Below are 22,931 nucleotides of genomic sequence, written 5' to 3'. Positions count from 1 at the left end.
GTATAGGTGGGGCAACCAAACCAAGGATGCTAAGAAGGAGAAGGGCAGAGTCAAGAGTCACCAGCAGATGCAGATAGAGTAAGAGATGAACATACCATGTTAGTAAAGGTACCACCATGTGGCAGAGGGTACATGAGGAATATGGGTTAACTTAAAATGTAAGATCTAGTTAGTAATAAGCCTGAGCTATTGGCTGAGCATTTATAAACAATATTAAGTGTCTGTGGTAATTTGAAAGCAGCTGCCAGAATGGGAAGCAGGCTGTCAGAACAGGAAGCCTGTACTCTATACACCTATCCATCCCTAATATTACATGACCAGTAAAGTCTGAGAAAGAGACTCTCTGACCTGTCAACCTTCCTACAATTTGTGCAGAGAGATCCTGGGTTAAAGCTTTCCAGAGTCATCACCCATTCTGGGGTGGATGTAGTTGCTTTGAGTCATTCATGATCCTAAGTAACCCCCAACCTATACTCCCGTAAGTAACCCAAATAGACTCATTGGTTCAGCAAGTTGGACTTAAATGGCATCACTACATTGGTCTTTCATTAGTTTCTATCTTTGGTGAGTAGACATTTGTTCATATCTCCCTAGGAATAGGGCCATGCAACAACCAACTTTTCCTTGTTTTCTTTTAAAAATGGAATTATAAAGTACTAGTATTTTCTATGAATCTGTGTATATGTGAGTCCTAGAGGAATGAGTTGAATACCAGCCTCTGGTAGATTGGAAAGAAATGCTCTTTTCTGGGTACCAAACACAAGTTTGAAACAGAACCTGTGATCAAAAAGTGAAGAAAAGAATAATTAAGTCACCGAGTGTGCTTTACAGACTGTCAGGGCCGTGACCACAGTAAAGAGACTCCGAAGACACATTTGGGACACTTTTGCAGACGTCAGCCTAGAGTGTACCACAAATGCTTTCACTTGCGTAAGAATGCAAGAGATGAAGTAACCTTTATTGCAATATCCTCTGTCTCTGCAGGCCGAAGGCGGCGTGATTGCTCATAACTGTCCAGGTGGTATCTTCCAGGCTGCTTCCTGTTTATCGGTTTTGATTGCTGTGTTCCAAATAGAAAAGGACAGAAGTTGAAGCGTTATAAAAACATTGAGATTTTTTTACCAAACGTTCACTCACATGGCTATTTCACCTCAATTCCAAGAAAAATAAGCAGAGCAAATGTCAAATTTTAGCCCTTCCTGTGTCTTCTCCACAAGAGCAAATAGTGAAAAAAAAGTTGAGCTAAAATTTTAAAGCTAATTAACCTGTATCTTGGGAAAATGAAAAGATGAAGAAAAGGCACTTGCCAATGATGTTGGCTTCAGTAGGAAACCTGCATCCCTGGTTCAGTGAGAGACCTTGTCTCAAAGAATAGGCAGAGAGTGAGAGAGGACACAGTGCCCTACCAAGCCTGTCTGTATGCATAGGTTCATGAGCCAATCTACCCATCCACACATGCACACACACATACTCTCAGACACAAACATACCAAGACAAATAAATAAATATTTTTAAACCCTGTGTACTATAAACAGCCTGATTAGATTAACCCCAAGCAAATTGCAATCCATCTGGGAGAACCATCAGACTTATAAACAAACATTCCAGGGGGATATTTGCTGATCATCTTTGGGAATCAAGAGAAGTTTGAATCTGACATATGCACATAAATCACAGTGAGTTGGAACACACCCAGGAATCTATTGCAGGCTGTCAGAAGAAAAAGACCTAGGGCAGTTTTCTATGGACAGTGCGTCACCAGGAGATCCAGTGTGATCTGATCTACTTCCAATGCAGTACAGTTCTTCATCAGCAGACAAGCCTATCTGCTGCAAAGAATCTAGAAATAATAAGTGGAGGGGGTGTCTTTGCCTGTAAAACGCTTGCAAGCAGACCTGAGTTCCATACCCAGAACCCTAATTTTTAAAAAAAGGTGGATGTGATGATGAAGAAGCTGAGATAGGCCAGCTCAGCTTACCTGAGACACTACAGACCAGGGAGAGACACTTGAAAAAAAAAAAGGTGTATGGCTCTTAAGGAATGACAGCCACGGTTGTCCTCTGGTCTCTACACATGGAGTTCATAAAGTACACACAGCACACTCACACACACACACACACACACACACACACACACACACACACACACACACACACACACACACACAGAGAGAGAGAGAGAGAGAGAGAGAGAGCGAGAGAGAGAGAGAGAGAGAGATGCACATACATACACACCTTCATACACACACAGGGGCTGGAGAGATGACTCAGTAGTTAAGAGCACTGGCTGCTCTTCTAGAGGACTTGGATTTGGTTCCTAGCACCCACATGGAGGTCACAACTGACTGTAACCTCCTGCCCTTGTCTGGCCTCTACAGGTACTGCACACATGTGCTGCACAGACATACATGTAGGTAAAGCACCCGTACACATAAAAAGATTTTTAAAAAACTTTAGAGTAAACGGGGGGCGTTGGTGGCACACGCCTTTAATCCCAGCACTCGGGAGGCAGAGGCAGGCAGATCTCTGTGAGTTCGAGGCCAGCCTGGTCTCCAGAGCGAGTGCCAGGATAGGCTCCAAAGCTACCCAGAGAAACCCTATCTCGAAAAAAAAATTAGAGTAAAAAAGCTCAAAATCTGTCTATAAATTTAGCAACAATGTACTTCCTGATAAATAATTACATGCCTCAGTCAAAATACCTTTTAGAGATGCTTAAGGTTACAATGCAACAGTTTAAAACTGCTAATTTGCTGAGAAAAGCAAATGATTCTAGAAGTATAAAACTTTTAAAAATATTTCTGTCTGAAATTTCAGGTTTAACATTTTAAAAGATAATTTCTATGAGAACTAATGATGTCTGAAAATAATCAGTAATTTAATTCAAACAAAGATATTGTCTAGCCAACTTCCATTAATTGATGTCCCAAAAGAACATCAACCATCAAACAGAACAACACCAAGGCTTCATTACGAGCAAAACAAAACAAAAAAATCTTAGTAAGAAAACAGACAGCAGAGGACCAGCTAGGGTTAGGCCATCTAGGAAACACTACACACACACACGCACACACACACACAAAATCTTGCTTTAAAAGAAGAGGGTGGGGCTTTAATCCCAGCACTTGGGAGGAAGTCAGGCAGATCTCTGTGAGTTCAAGGCCAGCCTGGTCTACAGAGCAAGTTCCAGGATAGGCTCCAAAGCCACACAGAGAAACCCTGTCTCCAAAAACCAAAAAAAAAGGGGTCCGGTGGGGTGGGGTGGGTGATGAAATGTTATATTGGTTGTCTGTCCTCCCCACAGCCCTCACAGATAACACTGGAAGCACAGCACATGGAACATTCTGGAATTACCACAACTCTTTAGGGTGGATATACTTTGCACACTAAGTAGATCTGTACCTATGTTCTAGCACCACTGTCTCCTAGAGTCATGACTACTGTGGTAGTGGTGTGGAGGCTCAGAAGGATGACGTCATGCTCTTCCTGAAACCAAGGCGAGGTTGACAAGTGGAGATGTGTTGACAGGGACTTGAGTCACAGCTCCATAGATGTAACTTGAAGAAACTTTGGCCCTAGAACGTATTCTCTGTGGCAGCACTACAGCCAAAACCAGTCACTTCTAAGCTCTCACAGAATATATAGCATCCCAAATGCTCTCGAGGAGAAGTTTCCATTAGTGTTGTTTTCAAACACGGCATTTTACAAAAGCTTGTCATTTGTGGTTTGGGCCATCCACGATGACGAATGACCCTGGAAGGCACTAGAAGTCCAACCTGGATTCAATAAATGAAGATATTGGACGTGTCTGAAGGAGAGTCTTGTTTCTTCCAAAAATCTTTTCGAAGTGTAATTCTACTCTTCTACCTCATCTCGTACAGAAAATAATTCTTCAGATATCTTCGGCTCCATGAACTGGATCTCCCCTTTCTTTGAGGTCATCTTCCTCTGCTCACCCTGCCTCCCTGGAAAATGGTCTAACACATTCTTTGGGAGATGAAGACTATCAAAAGAGTGGGGACCTGGTTCTAATCAAAGATTTGATTTTCTTTCTCCTAAAAAATATAGATACACTGGATGTATTTTTTAAGGTGTGTGTGTGTGTGTGTGTGTGTGTGTGTGTGTGTGTGTGTGTGTGTGTACAGGTTTGTATAGGTGCACACAGAGGCGGAAGAGGCCATAGAGGGCCTGGAGCTAGAATTACAAGTGATTGTGAGCTGCCCAACTTGAGTGCTGGGAACCAAACTCAGATTCTCTGCAAGAACATCAAGTGTTCTTATGTTGACCGAGCCGCCTCTCTAGCCCCCATGAATAGCTTGTGTGGTCCATGCAGGGATGCAACCCATGGCCACAATAACATAAGCTCCCTGCTTTAACCTGAGCCAGAGATTCATGTGTTTTTATATTCATGTACATGTCTACACAACGTCTGCCATCCTTTGCAGGCTTTGCTATGGCAATATAGACAGGCACACATGGCAGCTATTTCTCAGACAAAAATCACACCTGTAAAATGAAACAACCTAAAAGAAGGTTGGGTTGTTTTTGCTTTTTTTATTAATTCATTTTTTATATTCCAGTTCCCTCTCCCTCCTCTCCTCCCAATCCTCTCCACCTCCAGTCTGCTTCTCTGAGAGGGTGAGGCCTCCCCTAGGAAGTCTACTAAGTCTGTCCCATCACCTCAATGAGGCAGGACCAAGACACCTCCCCACCCCCCCCACACACACCCTGTGTCTAAGATGAGCAAGGACTCTCCATATAGAATGAGCTCCACTAAGTCAGTTTGTGCAATTGCTTCTTCACCATATTCAACATAACTGCAGAAAAATTCTAAGTGTAGCCATCATTTCTTACATGTGTTGTTATAATCACTTTTACTCACCTCGAAGTTCCAGCCTTTGCCCTACTGAACCCAGTGACCAAAGTAAGCTTTTTGAACAATAAGTATAGTTACGCCCTGCTTGTAATCCCAGCATGTGGGGTGTGGAAGTAGAAGGAAGAATACGGATTCCAGGTCTCCCAAACCCAAAACAAACAAGTAACCTTGTGCAATGGCTTCTACTACACCTTCATAAACTCAGCCATTCCTGTGTTCTACACAACCCAGTCATTATTATAACTCATCTTCCTCTTTGTCTCCAGGCTCTAAACATACTGCCCTTCTGTTCTTTATATAAACCAAATCAATCCACCACTCAAGATCTCTACGTGTGCTAGCCTTCCTGTTTCCCAGTGTCCCTCCGGAAGACACGTGGCTGTGTTCTTCAGGTCTTGGCCCAAATGCTGGCTTCTCCGAGGGGCCATCAAGTGAATGGCTGCCCTGATTTAGTATCTCCTTCACTTTTTCATGTCCTTTTCATTTTTTTTTTCCTGCAGGAAATGGTCTTGTAATTTCAAACTAATTTATCATTTGATCCCCTCAGCAAGAAAACAAAGCATGCTGAGAGAGACATCGTGAGCCTGGTTCAGAGCGACATGAAATACAGGGTAGCCAGTGAGTCTGGAAGCCTGGTGAAAGCAGGACAAGTGGTTGATTTCTGCTTGACGTGACACATGTCCAAACGGTGCTGACTGCTTCCAGACTGTATGCAGCTATTGACTAAATGTCTTTGGCGAGGATGAGTGAGCTCGATAGTTTACAAGTGACAAGACTCAGGTTAAAGCTCTGATTCTGGCCCTTCCGATCCTATGACTTGGTTCTGTCACTGAAGCATGAAAAGCCAGTGTGCTCAGATGAAAATAAAAAACTGGTAATGTCCTATAATACGTTAAGTGAACCAAAGTACTTAATGTGCCAGTGAGCATGTCTTAAACTACAATGTGTGCTGGAGCTAAAACACCTCCTAAGAATGTGGGTAAGAAGAAACCACCTCTCAAGTCCCTTTTGGATCAAGCAGGGGTCATTCTCGCACAATTTACAGAGGCCATATCCCCATATCTGTATATCGATTTCAGACATGTAAGGATTTATTTTTGTAGAAGCAAGTAGTCATTTTTTTTCCTTCGTGTAGATTTGAACAAATAAAGCTGACAGTTTTTTTCTAACTGCACTCATATTAAAACATGTCATTTGTTTGGCCTGCCCTCTGTATAGCAAGACAAACAAACACTCACCACTCCAGTGTGCTTCTTACAGGACTCAAACGGCAGTGTGCCCTCCCCAGTCCTCCAGCTGTCCTCGCCAATCTCATCACTCAAGAGAAACTCATTCAACTTCTGAACGCTGCAGAAAGAAACCAAATCCACTGTGTCAGGAAACTAGGTGAGGTAATCGTCTAAGAGAGCTGACATGTTCACTCTGGGACTTTGTTCCCAACATCTGACTGCATAGCTCTGTCTCAGGAAGTGGTTGCTACCCATCTTGAACGACAAGCACTCCTTTTGGATGTATGCAAGGTGTGGCTGCCATCGTGCTCTCGTGTTTTAAAGGGTGTGGTCTGAAGAAGCAGCCTTGTCAACTGCAAGAATATCTCTCCCACACACTCATGTGGTACCTCTGAACACATGGCCAAGTGCGAAGACCAGACTCATGAGTGTGACCCCCAGGCCTAACAGTGCCTGGCACACATTGCTGTATGGATGCTTGCTCAGTGAATCAAAGGGTCAACAGACTGAGTCACACACTGTATCTGGTGGATCCAAGGCTCCATCTCTCCCTGCTAGTATGCACACACAAATCTTAGTGAAGCTTTTACGGAATACATAAGCCTTAAGGTCGAAGCCATGACTTCTCAGCTACAATGGGTGTGGAAAGAACTTTCTCTTCTCTATGTAACATCCTGTCCTTGCTAGCTTTTTTTTTTTTTTTTTTTTTTTTTTTTTTTTAAGTCATCAACCTGACACAGCCTGGAGTCACCTGAGAATAGAGTCTCAATGGAGAATTCCTAGATCAGATTGACCTGTGGGTGAGTCTGTGGGGACTGCCTTGATTGTCAGTGGATGTAGGAAGGTCCAGCCACTGTGGGTCACCACCAGTCCCCTTGGCAAGTGGCCCTGAGCAGAATAAGAAAGCTGACCGAGCCGGGCGTTGGTGGCACACGCCTTTAATCCCAGCACTCCGGAGGCAGAGGCAGGCGGATCTCTGTGAGTTCAAGGCCAGCCTGGTCTCCAGAGCGAGTGCCAGGACAGGCTCCAAAGCTACACAGAGAAACCCTGTCTCGAAAAACTAAAAAAAAAAAAAGAAAGAAAGAAAGCTGACGGAGCATAGCCCTGCAGTTGAGCCAGAAAGCAGTGTTCCTCTACAGCTCATGTTTCAAGTTCCTGCCTTGACTCCCCTCCACGGTGGACTGTGATTTGGAATTATAAACTCAGAAAAACTCCTTCCTCATCTAAGTTGTCTTGGGTCAGAATATTTATCGTGTCAACAGAAATGAAGCTAAGACACATCCCATTTGGTACCTCCAGTTCCAATGTACCTCGGAACCCCTCTATTCCCTTCTTCTTGGCCAGAGGTTCTCGGCCTGTGGGGCATGATCCCTTTGAGGGTAGCATATCAGATATTCTGCATAGCAGACATTTACATTATGATTCATGACAATAGCAAAATCACAGTTCTGAAGTTGGGACAAAATAATTTTATGCCTGGGGGTCACCACAACATGAGGAACTGTGGTGAAGGGTCACAGCATTCGGAAGGTTGAGATCCACTGCCCTAGGCTCTCTGGCTGAAGGTGCAGCACACTGCTCATTCCCGTAGTTTCAGCACTATGTGTCATTTAGGTCTCTCCCATTAGACCGTGAGCACCTTTCAAAGCGAAACTCTCCGGGCTCTGGGGCTGCCTCCATGTGCACGCTGTGATTGCTCGGTGGTGTCGGTGAGAGAACAAGTGGCTAAAGAAGTAGCGAAAGCACCTCCTGTTTGTATGAGGTCCTTTCGGGAGCCACTGGGGCAAATAACTACGGAAACGCACAACGCCTGACCAGGGGTGAAGTCATTTCAGCGGCACCACCAGGGTTCACCTGCACACTGCGAATCTACCAATGTAAGACGCGCTCGCTTAGATAGCAAATGGCACAGCACTTCCTTGCTTTTCCGCATCTTTCCCGCCATCTTCCAGCCTTGTCCCCTGCTCTCTCTAGAGTCAGAATCATTTCTCCATCCACACAAAACCGCCTTTAGCCACCCAAGTACACTAAGACGTCTAGGGTACTTCCTCCCCCCCCACCCCCTCTGATAAAACTCATTTTCCTTTCTCCAACTAGTCAAAAGCCACTTATCCTTTCAGAGTTAGCAGCTACAGACACGCCTTTTAGACCATCATGAACCAGAGGGCCTCCCTTCCCTCTGAATTAGCCGGTGGTCAGCAGCAGGCCACGTCATTCTGCATATAGGGATCCATCCTGCGTCCTGGCCTCTCTAAATCCACGGTGGACTCCCAGCTCATGGCTATCTAGCTCTCTTCTTTGCAGTTATTAATACAACCACCAGAGAAAGAAGACCCGCCTAAGGCACTTGGGCACTAAGTGGTAAAAATGGTGGTAGATGAGTAAGATTGAGATTTGTAAGAAGACCTACAGTACTTAAAAAGTATTCTGGGTCATTTCTACACACTTTTGTGTTTTTAACAACCCTCAGAAGCAGGTGATATTACGGTACCCATTTGGTAAACAAGAAAACTGAGCTTCAGAACAACACACTTGAAGCTGAGCATAAGTACTTCGTGCCTGCATTTGAAAGCAGCCATGTTTGATACCAATAGGCTTGCCAGCCTGCCTTCACCAGTGTTAAGTTCAGCATTTTACTAATGTCTCATTTGTTTAGGTAATTGACAAAAGCGCTTACAGTTTTACGTATACACATTGCCAGTTCACTTCTCAAACACTACTTTGGTTTTAACATATATTTTATTTTTGATTATGTGTCTGTTATGGGTGTGTTCGTGGAATGCCTTCAGTGCCTGGAGGAGGCCTGAAGAGGGTGTCAGGTCCCCTGTAGCTGGAATTACAGGAGTGGTGAGCTGTACAACATGGGTGCTGGAAATCTAACTTGGGTCCTCTAGAAGAATAGTTCGTGATTTAACCGCCGAGCCATCACTCCACCCCTTCAAATCTTACTTTGGATATTTAGATGCAATTGAAAATCTTGGGCAGGTGTTACGGTAATGAAGAATGGCTGTTTTTTGTGACTGGTAGTTGCATGGCTTTTGATAGAGATTATAGAATTTTGTCAACTGAAATGCAGAGGTGTAAGTATACTTGATAATGAGTATCAGCGACTATTTATTTTATAGATGGTGATGCAGGAGACTTGCCAAGTAGAAACGTCTGTGAGAGGCACACGAGAGAAAAAAATGTTTGTTGTTGTTACTTTCCCTGAAAATGAGAGGTTTCTTTAATAATAGTACTTTCCTCTGGCAATTAACATCTTTGGACATGGTTATTGCATTATATACCAAGTACCAAATACCTATAAGGAATACCACAGATTCTACTCAAGAAGGGCAGAACACATAAATTATTTCTAAGGAAGTGGAGAATAAAGTTTAGCACTGTGAAAAAAAAATCACTCTTATTTAAATACGTTTTGTTTTTGAGACAGGGTGCCAGGGAGCCCAAGTTGTTCTTACACTCGGTATGGAGCAGAGGGTAACCCTGAACTCCTGATCCGCCTGCCTCTTCATCCCAAGTCCTTGGATTACAAGCTTGTGTCACCATGCCTGCTCTTCTATAGAAGAACGTCAATTTTAATTTTCTGTGTATGGGTGTTTGCCTGTGTGCACCACCAGCATGTCTGATAGCTGTGGATGCCAGACGAAGATGTGGGATCTCCTGGAACCACAGTCAAATTTTAAATAACAAGTGACATTTCTTTAGTTTGTTTTGTAAAACTTCACCCTAAAACTCAAACAGGGTGAGGTTTGAGGCTGTGCCGAGACAGCCTGGATCACGTTTGCCTTGTGCTCTGTTTTGTTATAAGCATAATAACAGGTATACCGCATGTGAGCGTGTGTACATGCATGATCTCCCCAGGGAGCATCACATATCATAGGGTACCTGGCTACTGATATGAACTCTTTCAAAAGAACTGTAGGGTTTGTCCTGGAGCAGGGAATTCTGTATGGCCTTCCATTTCCTCCAGGGAAGTGGTTTCTCAGATTCTTTCATGCACACACAGCAGAAGTTCGTGAGTTTTCTTCAGCCCATTCCAACCCACCAAGTTTCTGAATATACTTAAGAAAGAGTCCAGTAAAGAACTTATGACTTCTAGAGTACTAAAGAGGAGATTTCAAAATCAGCTGACCAAAGTCTCCGATTATAAACAGGCGGCTCAGCTCACTGCAGGCCAACTGGCATTTGAGATTGGTCACGGATTCCCAGGCACTGAGGCAAAGGCAGAGGCCAGTCAACACTGGGAAAATGCTTGTCTGGGTTCCCAGAACCAGTACCCAGTGGGAAAAAGTTCTGGCCACTTCTGTTGACCCACCGTCTTTGTAGGACCTGCAAATCAACCCTGGACGTCATTTTAGAGAAGTGAGCTTTTAGAAACACATTCTGTTTGGCCTGTGGCTTGGGGAAGCTGGCCTGGGGCCCCAAAAGCACACTGGACTTTATCAAACTGGCAAATGCCTTTCCCCCAGGAGGAATGAAGGGAGAGAGCTATGGGAAACCACAGAGGGCCCTACCACCTTCCACCACACAGGATTTACTTGCAAGATTGTACACTGCGTTTGAGGAAGATCCCTTTTTATCTTTTTCAAACCAACTCTCAAAGTCCTTTTCATGTTTGGCAAGTTGCTTATTTCAAAGGCATGATATGTTGTCAGTTATAGACTGTTTTTTATTTCAAAGTCTAGTGCAAGGTCAAGTTTCAATTAACTAAGACGGCAACCATGGAAGGGATGGCTGTTAAATGGAGAAAATGAAAATAAGGACCGAAATAGCAGACGCTGGCTATTTATCAATTTTACTGTTTGAAGTGGCCTCCCTTCCAGAGTGCTGCCTAATTTGGAAGGCTGACTACGAACTACAGTCTATCTGTGTAAGCCATCCAAAGACAGAACAATGAGAGGAGAGACGAGGGTAGCCGAGGCCAGAGGGTCAGAGCTCCAAAGCCCAGCAGCCTCGGAACAGTTAGTTACTGGGAACTTGGCTCAGAGAGGACTGACGCTCTGTTAGGATAACATGCCCCCACCCCCCATCAGAACCTGGAGCTTTTCGGGGTAGCTCATCTGTTCGTAATGTTATCTGGCATTTAGTCACTGGCAAGTCAATACAAAGTGTTGCCTACGACCAATATATTGAACACTGACCGAATGCTAGGTTTCTCAGTAACGTATGTGCCTTGTGGAAATTGTTTCTTTTGGAATGTTCTGCATTGCTGTAAATGGTGAGACTTGCACCCCGCAGAGGCAACCATTGAGGAAGGGCTCAGGTTCTTTTCAGTGTTAGAGCACACACGCATCTCTTTCAAAGGCCATATACAGACATGACAAAGGCTGTTCGCACCACATGCTAAGGTTCTTTCTATAAGGCAGACAAAGGTTGCAAAGAGAGTGAAGTGTGACTTGAAGACTGCATTGTTTGCAGTATGGCTTAAGACAGCAGATGGTGGCACAGACAGAGCTGTGTGTCTTGTCAACATAGTTGTGTGTGTGGTACAAATGGAGAAATTGGGAAATGGTCACCATCAGATGACACCTACTCTTGTAGCTGTCAGTTACGGGAAATTATAGCCAAGACAAAGTCTACCCTGGCGAGAAGCATACTTAAAGGGGGAAATGAACAGCTTTTCAAGTCTTCCTGTTTTCAAAGAATATGAACTGAGATTATTAAATTTTGGCAGATTAAACTGAAATTCATGCAGCATACAGATTGGTGCAGCTTCAATGGGAAGCATGGTGGCCACATTCATAGATATATTAAATATACGTGCAAGCTTTGACCTACGTCACTGTGATGAAAAGCATAATTGGCATCTCCATCGAGAACCTTTAAGACACCACCAAAACTATCACCACCACTTATAGAAATGTGACCTAAGCCAAGCACCAGGGAAGACTACGAAGATAAACAGAGTTGTTTGCCTCAATGTTGAGCATGTTACATAGAGGTTACATACATAAAGACCTTCTAAATGTCCAGTTAAAAGCTGATTGCTCAATAAATTAGACTGTTTCTAAAGAATGGGCTGTGGCATGGCCAGGAAGGTTCCTCCTGCAGCCAAGGGGAACAAATATTAGAAACCCACTGCCAGATTTTAGTCAGAGAGTGAGAGACTTCGGAGCACTTATCCCCAAATGGAGTATGGCCATCAAACCCCTCAGAGGTCAGGGAATCCTGAGGAAAAAGAGGCAGGAAGTGTCTAAGAGTCGGAGAGGATGGATGACACCAGGAGACTAAAGCCCTGCAACTTATCATGAGCAAAGCTCATGAGCCTGAAGCAGCAAGCACAGGACCTATGGGGTTCTGCACCAGGCCCTCTGTGCACACGTAATGGCTTCCAGTTTACTGTTTTTACGGGTCTCCTGCTTGTGCAAATAAGTGGCTCTCTGCTTCTTGAGCCTTCTCTTGGGCTCTTTTCCTTCTGTTGGTTTGTCTTGTCCAAATTCAATATGACAGTTTCTGTCTCATCTTCTTGTATATCGTTTTGTTATAGTTTTCAAAATGAATGAATGAAAACGTATCCACTGGGGTAAAAGTTAACAACTGAACTGCCACTTATACCTGCTAGGAGAGGGAAAGTCAGTTTTCTCCAATAGCATAACACTGTATACCAACACTGTAGCATAGGCCTTATGTTCACGGGTAGTTGAGTAGTTGACCAACATATGGTATACTCCATGGTTTTTTGTTTCTTGGTTTTCTATTGTTGTTGTTGTTGGTGGTGGTGGTGGTGGTGGTGGTAGTGGTGGTGTGTGTGTGTGTGTGTGTGTGTGTGTGTGTGTGTGTGTGTGTTTATTTGGATACAATTCAATGTTTTACTACTGTGGTCTTATTGTTTTTTGTTTGTTTTTGTTTTTCTTGTTATATTGGATTTTTGTTTGTTTTTTTGAGAAAGAACTTAAAGCTGGATTAGGGGAGGATCTGGAAGGATTTAGGAGAGGGGAGAATATGATCAAAATAATTTAGATTTAAAGACTGTTTCAAATAACAAAAAAAATGTAATAATAAAAAAGGAAAAAAATAAGGGAGCCCAAATCTACAACAATTTCATAGGAACTAAAAAACTGAGAGTTAACATAATTTCCAACAATGTTTGTAATCTCTGACAGTGTTTTTGTGGCTCCTTTTGTACTTTTGCAAATTTGCCAGCAGGGACACATATTATTCATACCATCCATAAGCAAAGAGCCCAGGTAGTTTAGCGCATACCTGACAATGGCTTTGACCGCGAATCTGACCACTGTGGACAGCAGGAAGAGTGGCGTGACAAGGATGTGAAAGAGAGACAGGGAAGCAAAAGCCTCTGCAGGTTTCAGGTTGTTCCCGCTGGCGTATGCATGCGTTACAAACGTCTGCAAAAACAAACAAAAAGGTTGATCCAAAAACTCTGGAGAAAGTGACACACACGCCGACATTCAACTTGACTAACCCAGCATATCCTACTGTGCTAGCATGAGACACTGAAACCATGAAAAATAATTACCCCAAACTCACGACCAAACCAATACCAGCCATTGGTAAAGACATAGTAATCTGCACATGATCCTAGCAGTAAATTTTCAAGACAGACAAGACAGTTTATTTATAGAACAGGAAAGTGACTTCTCTCAAGTTACTGAGTATAGAAGAATAAACCAAGCAGAGAACTCAGAGTCCCCAGCACCCAGCCAGATGCTTTCCAAGCAACCCAGAGTCGCTATTCTAAGCAAAGAGCATGGTCTAGCATTTAAAGGACTCTACTGCACATCTCTACAAACACTCCCACTCTGTAGTGCAGTGAAGACTTATTCTCAGCTGTCAAGATTATATGGTGGGAGATAGAATGTAGTTATTAATCACATCCTGATTGCTAATAAGAACTACTTTGTTATAAGAATGTATGAGAACCAGGCCACCATGATGAAGATGGACACTTTCCAACCACTGTTAGTTTTAATCACATTTGCCCACATTTGGGAATTGGTTTTACTGTCATAGTTGGGCAAGCTACTGACATCAAGTAGGATTGAAGCCAGGGACACCACTGTTTATACTAATGCTAAGGATATCCCCTTACAGCAAAAAAAAAAAAAAAAAAAAAAAAAAAATGGTCCAAACCAAAGTACCCACACTGTCAAGACTGAGCAATCCTGGTCTAGAACCACTAGGTTGCAAACTACAGAGCAGGAAGTGATGTGGGAAGGAACAGCCATGACCACCCACACACTCTCTGTTGAAAGTCATTCATGAACACTGATTGGCTTCTATTTCCAAAAGCAAGAAAAAGTGTCTTACTGCAAGGACAGCTGCGATGGGAATTGCTGCATTCATGAAGACTGCGGGAAGAAATCAAATGTGTTATTTCTCTGAACTACACAAACATTTTCCCCACTTAAATTAATCATCCATTATTACTTTAATGCTCCATGGAGACAAGGATGGCAGAGTATGTTAGGAGCATTCTGTCTGGACTCACCAATATTCCCCAGGTGCTCTCTCCTCATCTGAGGTTATATGAGCTCACACACACACATGTTTTAGCCAGAAAGTACTTTTCTTTATTAAAGAGTTATGACATTTTTCTTATTAAATGTTCCAAGCAACAGAATTCAGATAAAATAATCCTTTGATGATGCAAAACATTAGAATTTTTAGAATGTGTGTTTTTGAGAGTATTTATGGGTTATATTTTATTTGGTCTACTGAACTAATTTAACTTATGAAAATTTGACTATTGTGCAGGTGAAAAATAAGAATTTGACATTATTTCATGCTCAGGGTCCAACAAGGGTTATGAGTTTTCACTTTTAGACCTTTTAGTTAATAAATAATTTCGTGTCTTCACTCTTCCTGAAATACAGAGCCAACTCAGAACTTCAGCTAAAATCCTAGAGTGGTTTAGAATAGTATGTTTTTTCTTTTGTTTTAAAGACTGATCAATTTATTTTTAATCTATGTCTATGTATGTGTGTGCCTGAGAGTATGTATTGCATTATATGTGTGCAGCTGACTGAGTAGGCCAGAAGAGGGCATCAGATTCTCTGGAGCTGGAGATACAGATGGTTTCAAGCCACCATATGTGGGTATCTGAATTGAATCTAGGTCCTCTGAAAGAGCAAGAAGAGCTTTTAACTGCAGAGCCATCTATCCAGGCCCCGTTTTTATTTTGCTTTTGTTGATTGACATGGTCTCATTTTGTAACTGAGGCTGGATTGGAATTCACTATGTAGCTCAGGCTAGCTTAAACCTCAAGGCAATTCTTCTGCCTTAGGCACCCAAGGGCTGGGGCTATGGCCATACATCAACAAAAATATTAGTGTCTGAGTAAAACCAGAAGGATTGTTTGTTAGGATTCTTTGTGGTGATATTTTGTTTGTGCTCTAACAAATAAAGCTTGCTTAAAGATCTCAGGGTGGAGCTAGCCCCTAGTTAACCACACAGGCCAGGCAGTGGTGGCATTCACCTTTGATCCCAGCACCTGGGTTCTCATGCCTTTGATCCCAGTACTTGGGAGACATGTGCCTTTAATCCTAGCTCCAGAGGGAGGAAACAGGAAGTGATATGGCTGGGAAGACTATAAAGTGGATGGAGACAGGAACCCTTTTAGGAAGCAGGAAGTGATATGGCTGGGAAGACTATAAAGTGGATGAGACAGGAACAGCCCCCTTTTAGGCTGAGGAGTTAGTGAGGTAAGAAGTGGCTGTGGCTTGCTCCTTTTTTTTTTTTTTCCTCTGATCTTTCAGCATTTACCCTTATGTCTGACTCTGGGTTTTTATTATTAAAACCCATTAGAATTCATGCTACAATCTTTCTTGGAAGCCATAGGGTTTTATCAAAATCTTGCACCATTGTCATGTAGACACAAGACCCAATGAGTATAAGGCCCTTTTCATAGAAAATGCCCTTAGTGTTGGCTGTGATTCCATTTCAGAACAGAAGCACTTAACATCACCAAGATCTAAAGTCAGTTACAATTCAAGAGAAAATAACACAGAAACCTCCAAATTTCTAAGTCATTAGAAATTTGTTCCCAAAGATGTTTGGGAACAAAACGACCCACAAATCAAATCAAGTAAGAAGGGGTGACTTTGTGACTAAGCCTGTGTGAACTATGCTAACAGAAACCCGTTAGGCTGGAGAACAGTGAGTTTGTACTAAGATGGAGACAGTATGCAAACATTCTCCAGAACACACTAGGGGAGCAGATTGTGAGTCACTTCCTTCACTTGAAGCTTTTCTCCCCCTTCATTTTCCTTCAGGAAAGTCTACCAGAAGCACCTTCCAAAACAGATGACAGAATCAAGAGCAAGGTGCTTTTAAAGGATTTAGAGATGGCCGCTAGCAAGATGATCAAATCAATGTAAAAAAAAGGACTCCCTTTTTACTGAGAATGAAGGGGCCAGCTCCCCATTTCGGCAGCCATAACAGCCCAACACGTGCTTGTCTGACCTTGCCTTGGTCACTAGGAGGTCAAATGCCTGCCTCGTGGCAAGGAACCAATCAGAAGTTAGCTGGTGGTGCTATGATTTATGGCTCTGGGTGTGCTTTACGGACAAGTACACAGCAATGACGTGCAGAGCATATCAACCACCCTGGGAGGGCCTATGGGCCATAACAACCAGTTGACCAATCAACACAGGGCAAACCCTCCAAGCCTGGAGGCACACCAATCCTGAGCCTGTGCATACCCCTGGACACTCCCCTTATGCTGCCCTATAAGATCTCTACGCTGTCTTTCCTAGCCATCCGCCATGGCGGGTGGATGAAAGACCCGAGCTAACATGGGGTTAGCTCGTTAAACAACTATAATAAAGCCTCATGCAGTTTGCATCAAGCTTTCAACTCCGCCTGGTGATTGGGGTGACCGCGGTCCTGGGCTGAGATCCTGGAGGCCTGAGCTTCCGGGGGTCTTACAAGAACAATTGACTTTTCCTTCTGTAACTGAGGAGTTTCAGCTGGAGCACCACCCGACATCATTACTGTTTTCATATTAGCTGGTTCTTGAGACAGCTCAGTGCTTGCAGCACAAGCCTGGCAATCTGAGTTCAATCCCTGGCACCCACGTAAAGGTGGAAGAAGAGGACTCACTCCACAAAGTTGTCCTCTGACTGCCACATGTGTGCCACAAATGTGCCTGCCCACACACACCATCAAAAAGTACAATGAAGTTTTTAAAGGAGTGCCAAGGATTTCAGTATGTGATGTATGACTGCCAAAAGCAACTGACGAAGAGCCAGATGCAGGTCTCAGACACCAGCCATGTGCTATCTCCTTAATGTAAAGAGCATCGTGTGGCTAGTGGAGACTGGGTAAAATATCTGTAGACAATAATGGCTTCCTTTGACAAGCGCATTTCATTGTTAATAAGCCAAACTTAACACTGTGCCCACATTGGTCACTCAGAGTAACTATGGTGACTCACTGGATAGTGATGTGTAGAGCGCGAAGGTTTTGAGGCTGGAGAGCTCCTTCATTCGAGTCTCTTCCACACTTTTGCAGAAAATGTGCTCCCAGGCATACAGCTTAAGGAGCTTGATGCCTTTGAGGATCTCGTTTGTCTTTTTTAGCCTCTCAGTGGAATAATCCTATAAGACAAAGGAGGAAGTCATAACCCAAGATGCAGCCAATTACACTAGAAAGGCAAGACCCAGAGATGCTCAGGCCTTCAGGAGGCTTTGGTTCTGAACAGCTCTGTCACTGTTCACACTAGAAAATCCCCAGGTTAGCTCAGTTCAGTGCCACAATGTCAACTTCATTCATTCAGATATTTTAGGTTAGCAACCAAAGTAAACGGATTCATACACGTGTGTCATACTGTGTTTCTGTTTGTTCCTCTCCTTACCACCCCGCCCCATATCCTTTCTCCCCTCCGGATGGACCCTGTTTCTCCCAAAACCGATCAATGCCACTTCCTGCTTTCTTACTACGGTGTATTCCATTGCCCACTCCATTGCTCTCTCCTTTAAAATGCCATCCTCTCCTGATATAATTCCCTAGTATTGTGACCTACTCATGAATGCATATGTACACACATGCATGCATACATGCATATGCACATACATACAAATACACACGCACACACATTCACACGCATTCACACATACACCAACCTACACATAGATGCGTTACGACATCTGCACACACACAAACATACACAGATACATTACACTGGCACCTGCACAAGTATACATCTACTCATATACAGTCACATATATGCACATACCACTTACGCTTACATGTGGACACACACAAACAGATACACACACACAAATGCACACAAAATATGGAATGCCTCTTCAGATTGTCGTTCCACACCCAGGGGCCATGTACATATTCCCTGAATCATGCCAGCTTTAGCCTGTATGCTGCCAAAGCAAGAATTTTCCTCAGCTTTAAAATGAAGAAGTGATTCCCAAAGAATCAATAGAGAGGTTAAATTAAAATAGATGAATAAATAAAATGAAAAAGTGACCAAGGAGATAACTCCAAAGTATCTGTCCATCTAGAGACACATCTACCTCTATTTCTTTAGTTTATACACGGAGGGATCAGCTCCCCATTTCGGCAGCCATTACAGCCGAACATGTGCTTGTCTGATCTTGCCTTGGTCACTAAGAGGTCAAATGCCTGCCTTGTGGCAAGGGACCAATCAGAAGTTAGCTGGTGGTGCTATGCTTTACAGCTCTGGGTGTGCTTTTCGAACAAGTGCACAGAGCATAGCAACCACCCCGGAAGGCCTATGGGCCATAACAACCAGTTGACCAATCAACACAGGGCAAACCCTCCAAGCCTGGGGCACACCAATCCTGATCCTGTGGGTACCCCTAGACGCTCCCCTTATGCTGCCCTATAAGATCTCTATGCAGACGCTTCGAGCCGTCTTTCTAGCCATTTGCCATGGCGGGTGGATAAAAGGCCCGAGCAAACATGGGGTTAGCTCGTTAAACAACTATAATAAAGCCTCATGCAGTTTGCATCAAGCTTTCAACTCCGCCTGGTGATTGGGGTGACCGCAGTCCTGGGCTGAGATCCTGGGGTCCTGAGCCTCTGGGGTCTTTCACTTTCCTTGAGTGACAGCGGCAGGGAAGAGAGTATGAGTGTTAACATGCAGTGGGTGTGTGATGGATCCCATTGACTACAGTCTCCCCTCTACTCCACCCAAGAAGAGCAAGTGTGAATTGAAGATGGGTGGTTTGCTTCTCCTTGGAGTCTGAGAGGGTCCTGTGTGGGATGAGTTCACCCTTTTCCTCACAGTCTAGAAGCTGAGCCCGAGCCTTCCAGCATAATTCTGCATGCTTTTTCATATGCTCTTGTTTAAGGCTAAGAATCAGAGCCATTTCAGAGATGTTTGTAGTTGATTTAAGACCTCAATTTAATCATTGTTTAGCTGCCTCTGCCACCCAACAGTATGCTAGAACGGTCTAGAAGGTGCAGGAAGTCCCACTAACCCGAAGGGACAGCTGAGCAATGGAAAGGGCAGGCAGAAGAAAGCAAGGCAGCATTCCTTTTTTTTTTTTCTTTTTTAAAAATTCTTTAATTACTACTCATATAAGGCAGCCATTCTTGTTCATCATTTTTGTCTCTGCAGGGCCTTAATGCCTATCAAATGATTACTTGAGCAGCAAAATGAATGACAGATGTTGGGGGTGTGTCATATCTCCATGTATGCTGCCCTTCAATGTCCTTCTGCATTTGAATGCCACAGTAAAAGGGGAGGTGGCTCAGAGCACAGTGAGGACAAAAACAGACACAAGGAGTCACCTCACCCAGGCAGCACATAAACAACTGGAACAAACAAACAATCAACAACGAAAACCAAGCCTGCATGCTACTGCACAGCGTACAGCTTCCTTGTCATAGCAGAGATGCCAGCTCAAGGGGCAACACCAAGGGTGGCAGCTCCCCACATGTGATGCCTGATTCACACCCAGCCTCCTCACAGTTAATCAAGCTTTATTTCTAAACACACAGTCAACAATTTTAAGATTTGCAAATGGTTCTTTGAAAGAAGCCAGTGCTTACTCAAATAACTAGAAGCCAGAAAGGATCAACTGAACTGTCCCTTCCTTGCCAACATGACCATGAATACGCTCAATAGGATTTGCTGTCACCAACAGGTCACTGTTGGAGAGAATTTAACCTTGGATGCTTAGTTCATTTCTTCCTTGCCATAACTGATACCCAGTGGCCTCAGAGTATGCTTAAGAGTAATTTTTGACACTTTTTTTAAAGATCCAGCAAGATGTGGTGGTATACACCTCTAATGGCAGCATTGGAGAGGAAGAGGAGGGAAGATCTTTGTGAGTTCAAAGGCAACCTGACTATCTACATGGTGAATTCCAGGCCAGCCAGACCTACAGAGTGAGACCCTGTCTCAAAAGAAAAACAAAACAAAAAAGGTCCAAAGCCTTGACACTTGTGGTTGTCATAGTTCGAGACTCAGACAGTCAAGTGTCAAGTTTGCAGTCTACCTTTTAAGTTGCTCTTGCCCGGCCACTACAGAAACCAGTGTGAAAATTCTTCAAAAAGACTGAAGCTGGGTCTGTCACATGACCCAGCTACACCACCCCTGAATACTCACCCCAGTGACTCCAAGTGAACACAGCTCAGAGACGCTTGTACGTCATTGTCAATGCAGCACTAGTCATGGAGCTGAGTTTTGGAAACAAGCGAGGTGTCCACCAGCAGGGGAATGGATAAAGAAAGTGCATGCACACACAGTGGATTTTATTCCACCATGAAGAAGAAAAAAATTATACTCTTTGCAAGATATGGGTGCAACTAGAGATCATAATAAGTAAATTAGATCAAACTCAAAATGACAAAGATCGTGTTTTCTCTCATCTATGAGTCCTAGGTTTTACATGGATACATAAATTCATCCATGTGTGTATGGAATGAAAGAAGACATGGAAACTGTCTAGAGAAATGGGTTTCATGGGATAGAAAGAGGGACATGGGTGAGACGGATAGACTTTATTCAGCATATACGGAATACTTGAATGAAATTTGCTATGTAGAATGAATAGACACCAAGTTTAAAATATTTTGCTGTAATGAAAATACACATTCACTGCCCAAGAATACAAATAAGGCCAGGAATGGTAACGCTTAAACCTCAGCACTCAGGAGATGGAAACAGGCAGAACCCAATCAACTTAGGCAAGCCTGGTTGCATGTAGTAAGACCATGTCAGAGAGAGAGAGAGAGAGATAGAGAGAGAGAGAGAGAGAGAAAGAAAGGAAGGAGGGAGGGTGGGAGGAAGGAAAGAGAGAAAAAAGAAAACATTTAACTTGGGAAAAACTCATATCAGAACTTTATTTTGATAACTGATACTATAAATTCCAGATAGTCTAGGAAGGAAGGATTTAAGGAAGGAAGGAAGGAAGGAAGGAAGGAAGGAAGGAAGGAAGGAAGGAAGGAAGGAAGGGAGCGAGGGTGAAAGGGAGGGAGAGACGAGGGAGGAAGGGAGGGAGGGAGGCGAGGGAGGAGGGAGGGAGGGAGGAGGTGAGGGGATGACATGATTTTTTTATTGATTGATTTTTTTTTTTTTTTTTTTTTTGGTTTTTCGAGACAGGGTTTCTCTGTGTGGCTTTGGAGCCTATCCTGGCACTCGCTCTGGAGACCAGGCTGGCCTCGAACTCACAGAGATCTGCCTGCCTCTGCCTCCGGAGTGCTGGGATTAAAGGCGTGCGCCACCAACGCCCAGTGCAAATTCTTATACTATAAAAATACAAAAATCAAGCAGCACTGCGCCGTTCCCTACTACCATCTCCAAGGATGTGACTCACCAGAGTGCTCTTCTGGGCCTCAGCTAGCTTCGTGGCGATGAAGTACTGAATTGGCGCAAGGAGCACAATGACAGCGGCGCCAACCAGCGCACTCAGGCCGAGCAAGTTGTACAGCAGGATCACCCCCATTATGATCTGGGAGGGAACACAGGAGCGGAGAGTGAGCACGCTGTGGGAGCCAGCGAGTGGGGGAATGCCCCTAGTGAGAACAAATGTTCTTAATTAACATGCTAAGTTTCCTCAGGGGTCAACTCAATGGTGACAGTTGGGTTTTGCTAAGATTTCTTTGTGCAGCCATGAGCTAGGAATATATTTTTAGTATGTTGATCTGTACAACACATGTCAGACCAGGTTACTACGTGAAGCTGCAGAGCGGCCTCCTAGAGTTTCCAACCTGATAACACAGGTCTAAACTTGAAAAGACTCTAAAGGGTTGAAAAGGCTGTCTCCCAACATGAACTTGACATTCTGGGTTCTCTTGGAATTGTACTAGATTTTCAAAGTTGTGGAAACGGAAGTCTTGGCATTGTTCAACATGAGCAAATAGGAAGGCTGCCTGGGGAGAGGGGGTTGGGCCCGGCAGTTCCCTACTTGGTGACTCCAAAAGCTGCTTAAGACAAGGAAATTGGGACTAACCAAACCTGTGAAGAAAGCTGAGCCTGGTGACACAAGCCTGTAACCCCAGCACTTGGGAGCCTTAGGCAGGAAGGTTGCTGTGGGTTCATGACCAACTAAGACTACACAGTCAAACCCTACAAACAAAATTAACCAATAATAAAGACTCTCAGGCTACTTTATCACACTCATTTTTCTCTTTTGATCCATTTATTATTATTATTACTGTTGTTTCTGAGAGAGGCTTCCAACTTGCCAGGTAGCCAACGCTGGCTAAACTAGTCAAGGCTGGCTAAACTAGTCAAGGCTAGCCCCAAGCTTGTTTTCCATTATGCTCAAACACTTGTATTTTATGAATTTGAATCTCCACTAAAAACAAACTATAAATAAGACATTTAGGAACTTGCACTTTTATTATCTAATGTACTTTTAATAAATGCACTATACA

The 22,931-nt window shown here is 43.6% G+C and overlaps 1 protein-coding gene across 6 annotated transcripts in view; it reads right to left on the bottom strand.

Annotated features, from left to right (window-relative positions):
* The window catches only part of Abcc9 (ATP binding cassette subfamily C member 9), a 107,086-nt gene that overhangs the window by 61,764 nt on the left and 22,391 nt on the right, over nt 1-22,931 (bottom strand). For 5 of the 6 annotated variants that reach the window (XM_035448659.1, XM_035448661.1, XM_035448658.1 and 2 more), the window contains 6 exons: nt 21,869-22,003; nt 17,500-17,662; nt 14,373-14,413; nt 13,308-13,450; nt 6,111-6,219; nt 956-1,060 (listed from right to left, as the gene is read on the bottom strand). In XM_035448659.1, coding sequence (XP_035304550.1) covers nt 956-1,060; nt 6,111-6,219; nt 13,308-13,450; nt 14,373-14,413; nt 17,500-17,662; nt 21,869-22,003 — 696 coding nt within the window. The remainder of the gene's footprint in view (nt 1-955; nt 1,061-6,110; nt 6,220-13,307; nt 13,451-14,372; nt 14,414-17,499; nt 17,663-21,868; nt 22,004-22,931) is intronic. The other variant, XM_035448662.1, reaches the window with a different exon arrangement.

This window comes from Cricetulus griseus, chromosome 8 (genome assembly GCF_003668045.3).
Source record: "Cricetulus griseus strain 17A/GY chromosome 8, alternate assembly CriGri-PICRH-1.0, whole genome shotgun sequence".
Taxonomy (NCBI): domain Eukaryota; kingdom Metazoa; phylum Chordata; class Mammalia; order Rodentia; family Cricetidae; genus Cricetulus; species Cricetulus griseus.
The sequence above is the reverse complement of the archived record's forward strand: the minus strand, read 5'-3'. Positions and strand labels throughout refer to the sequence as shown.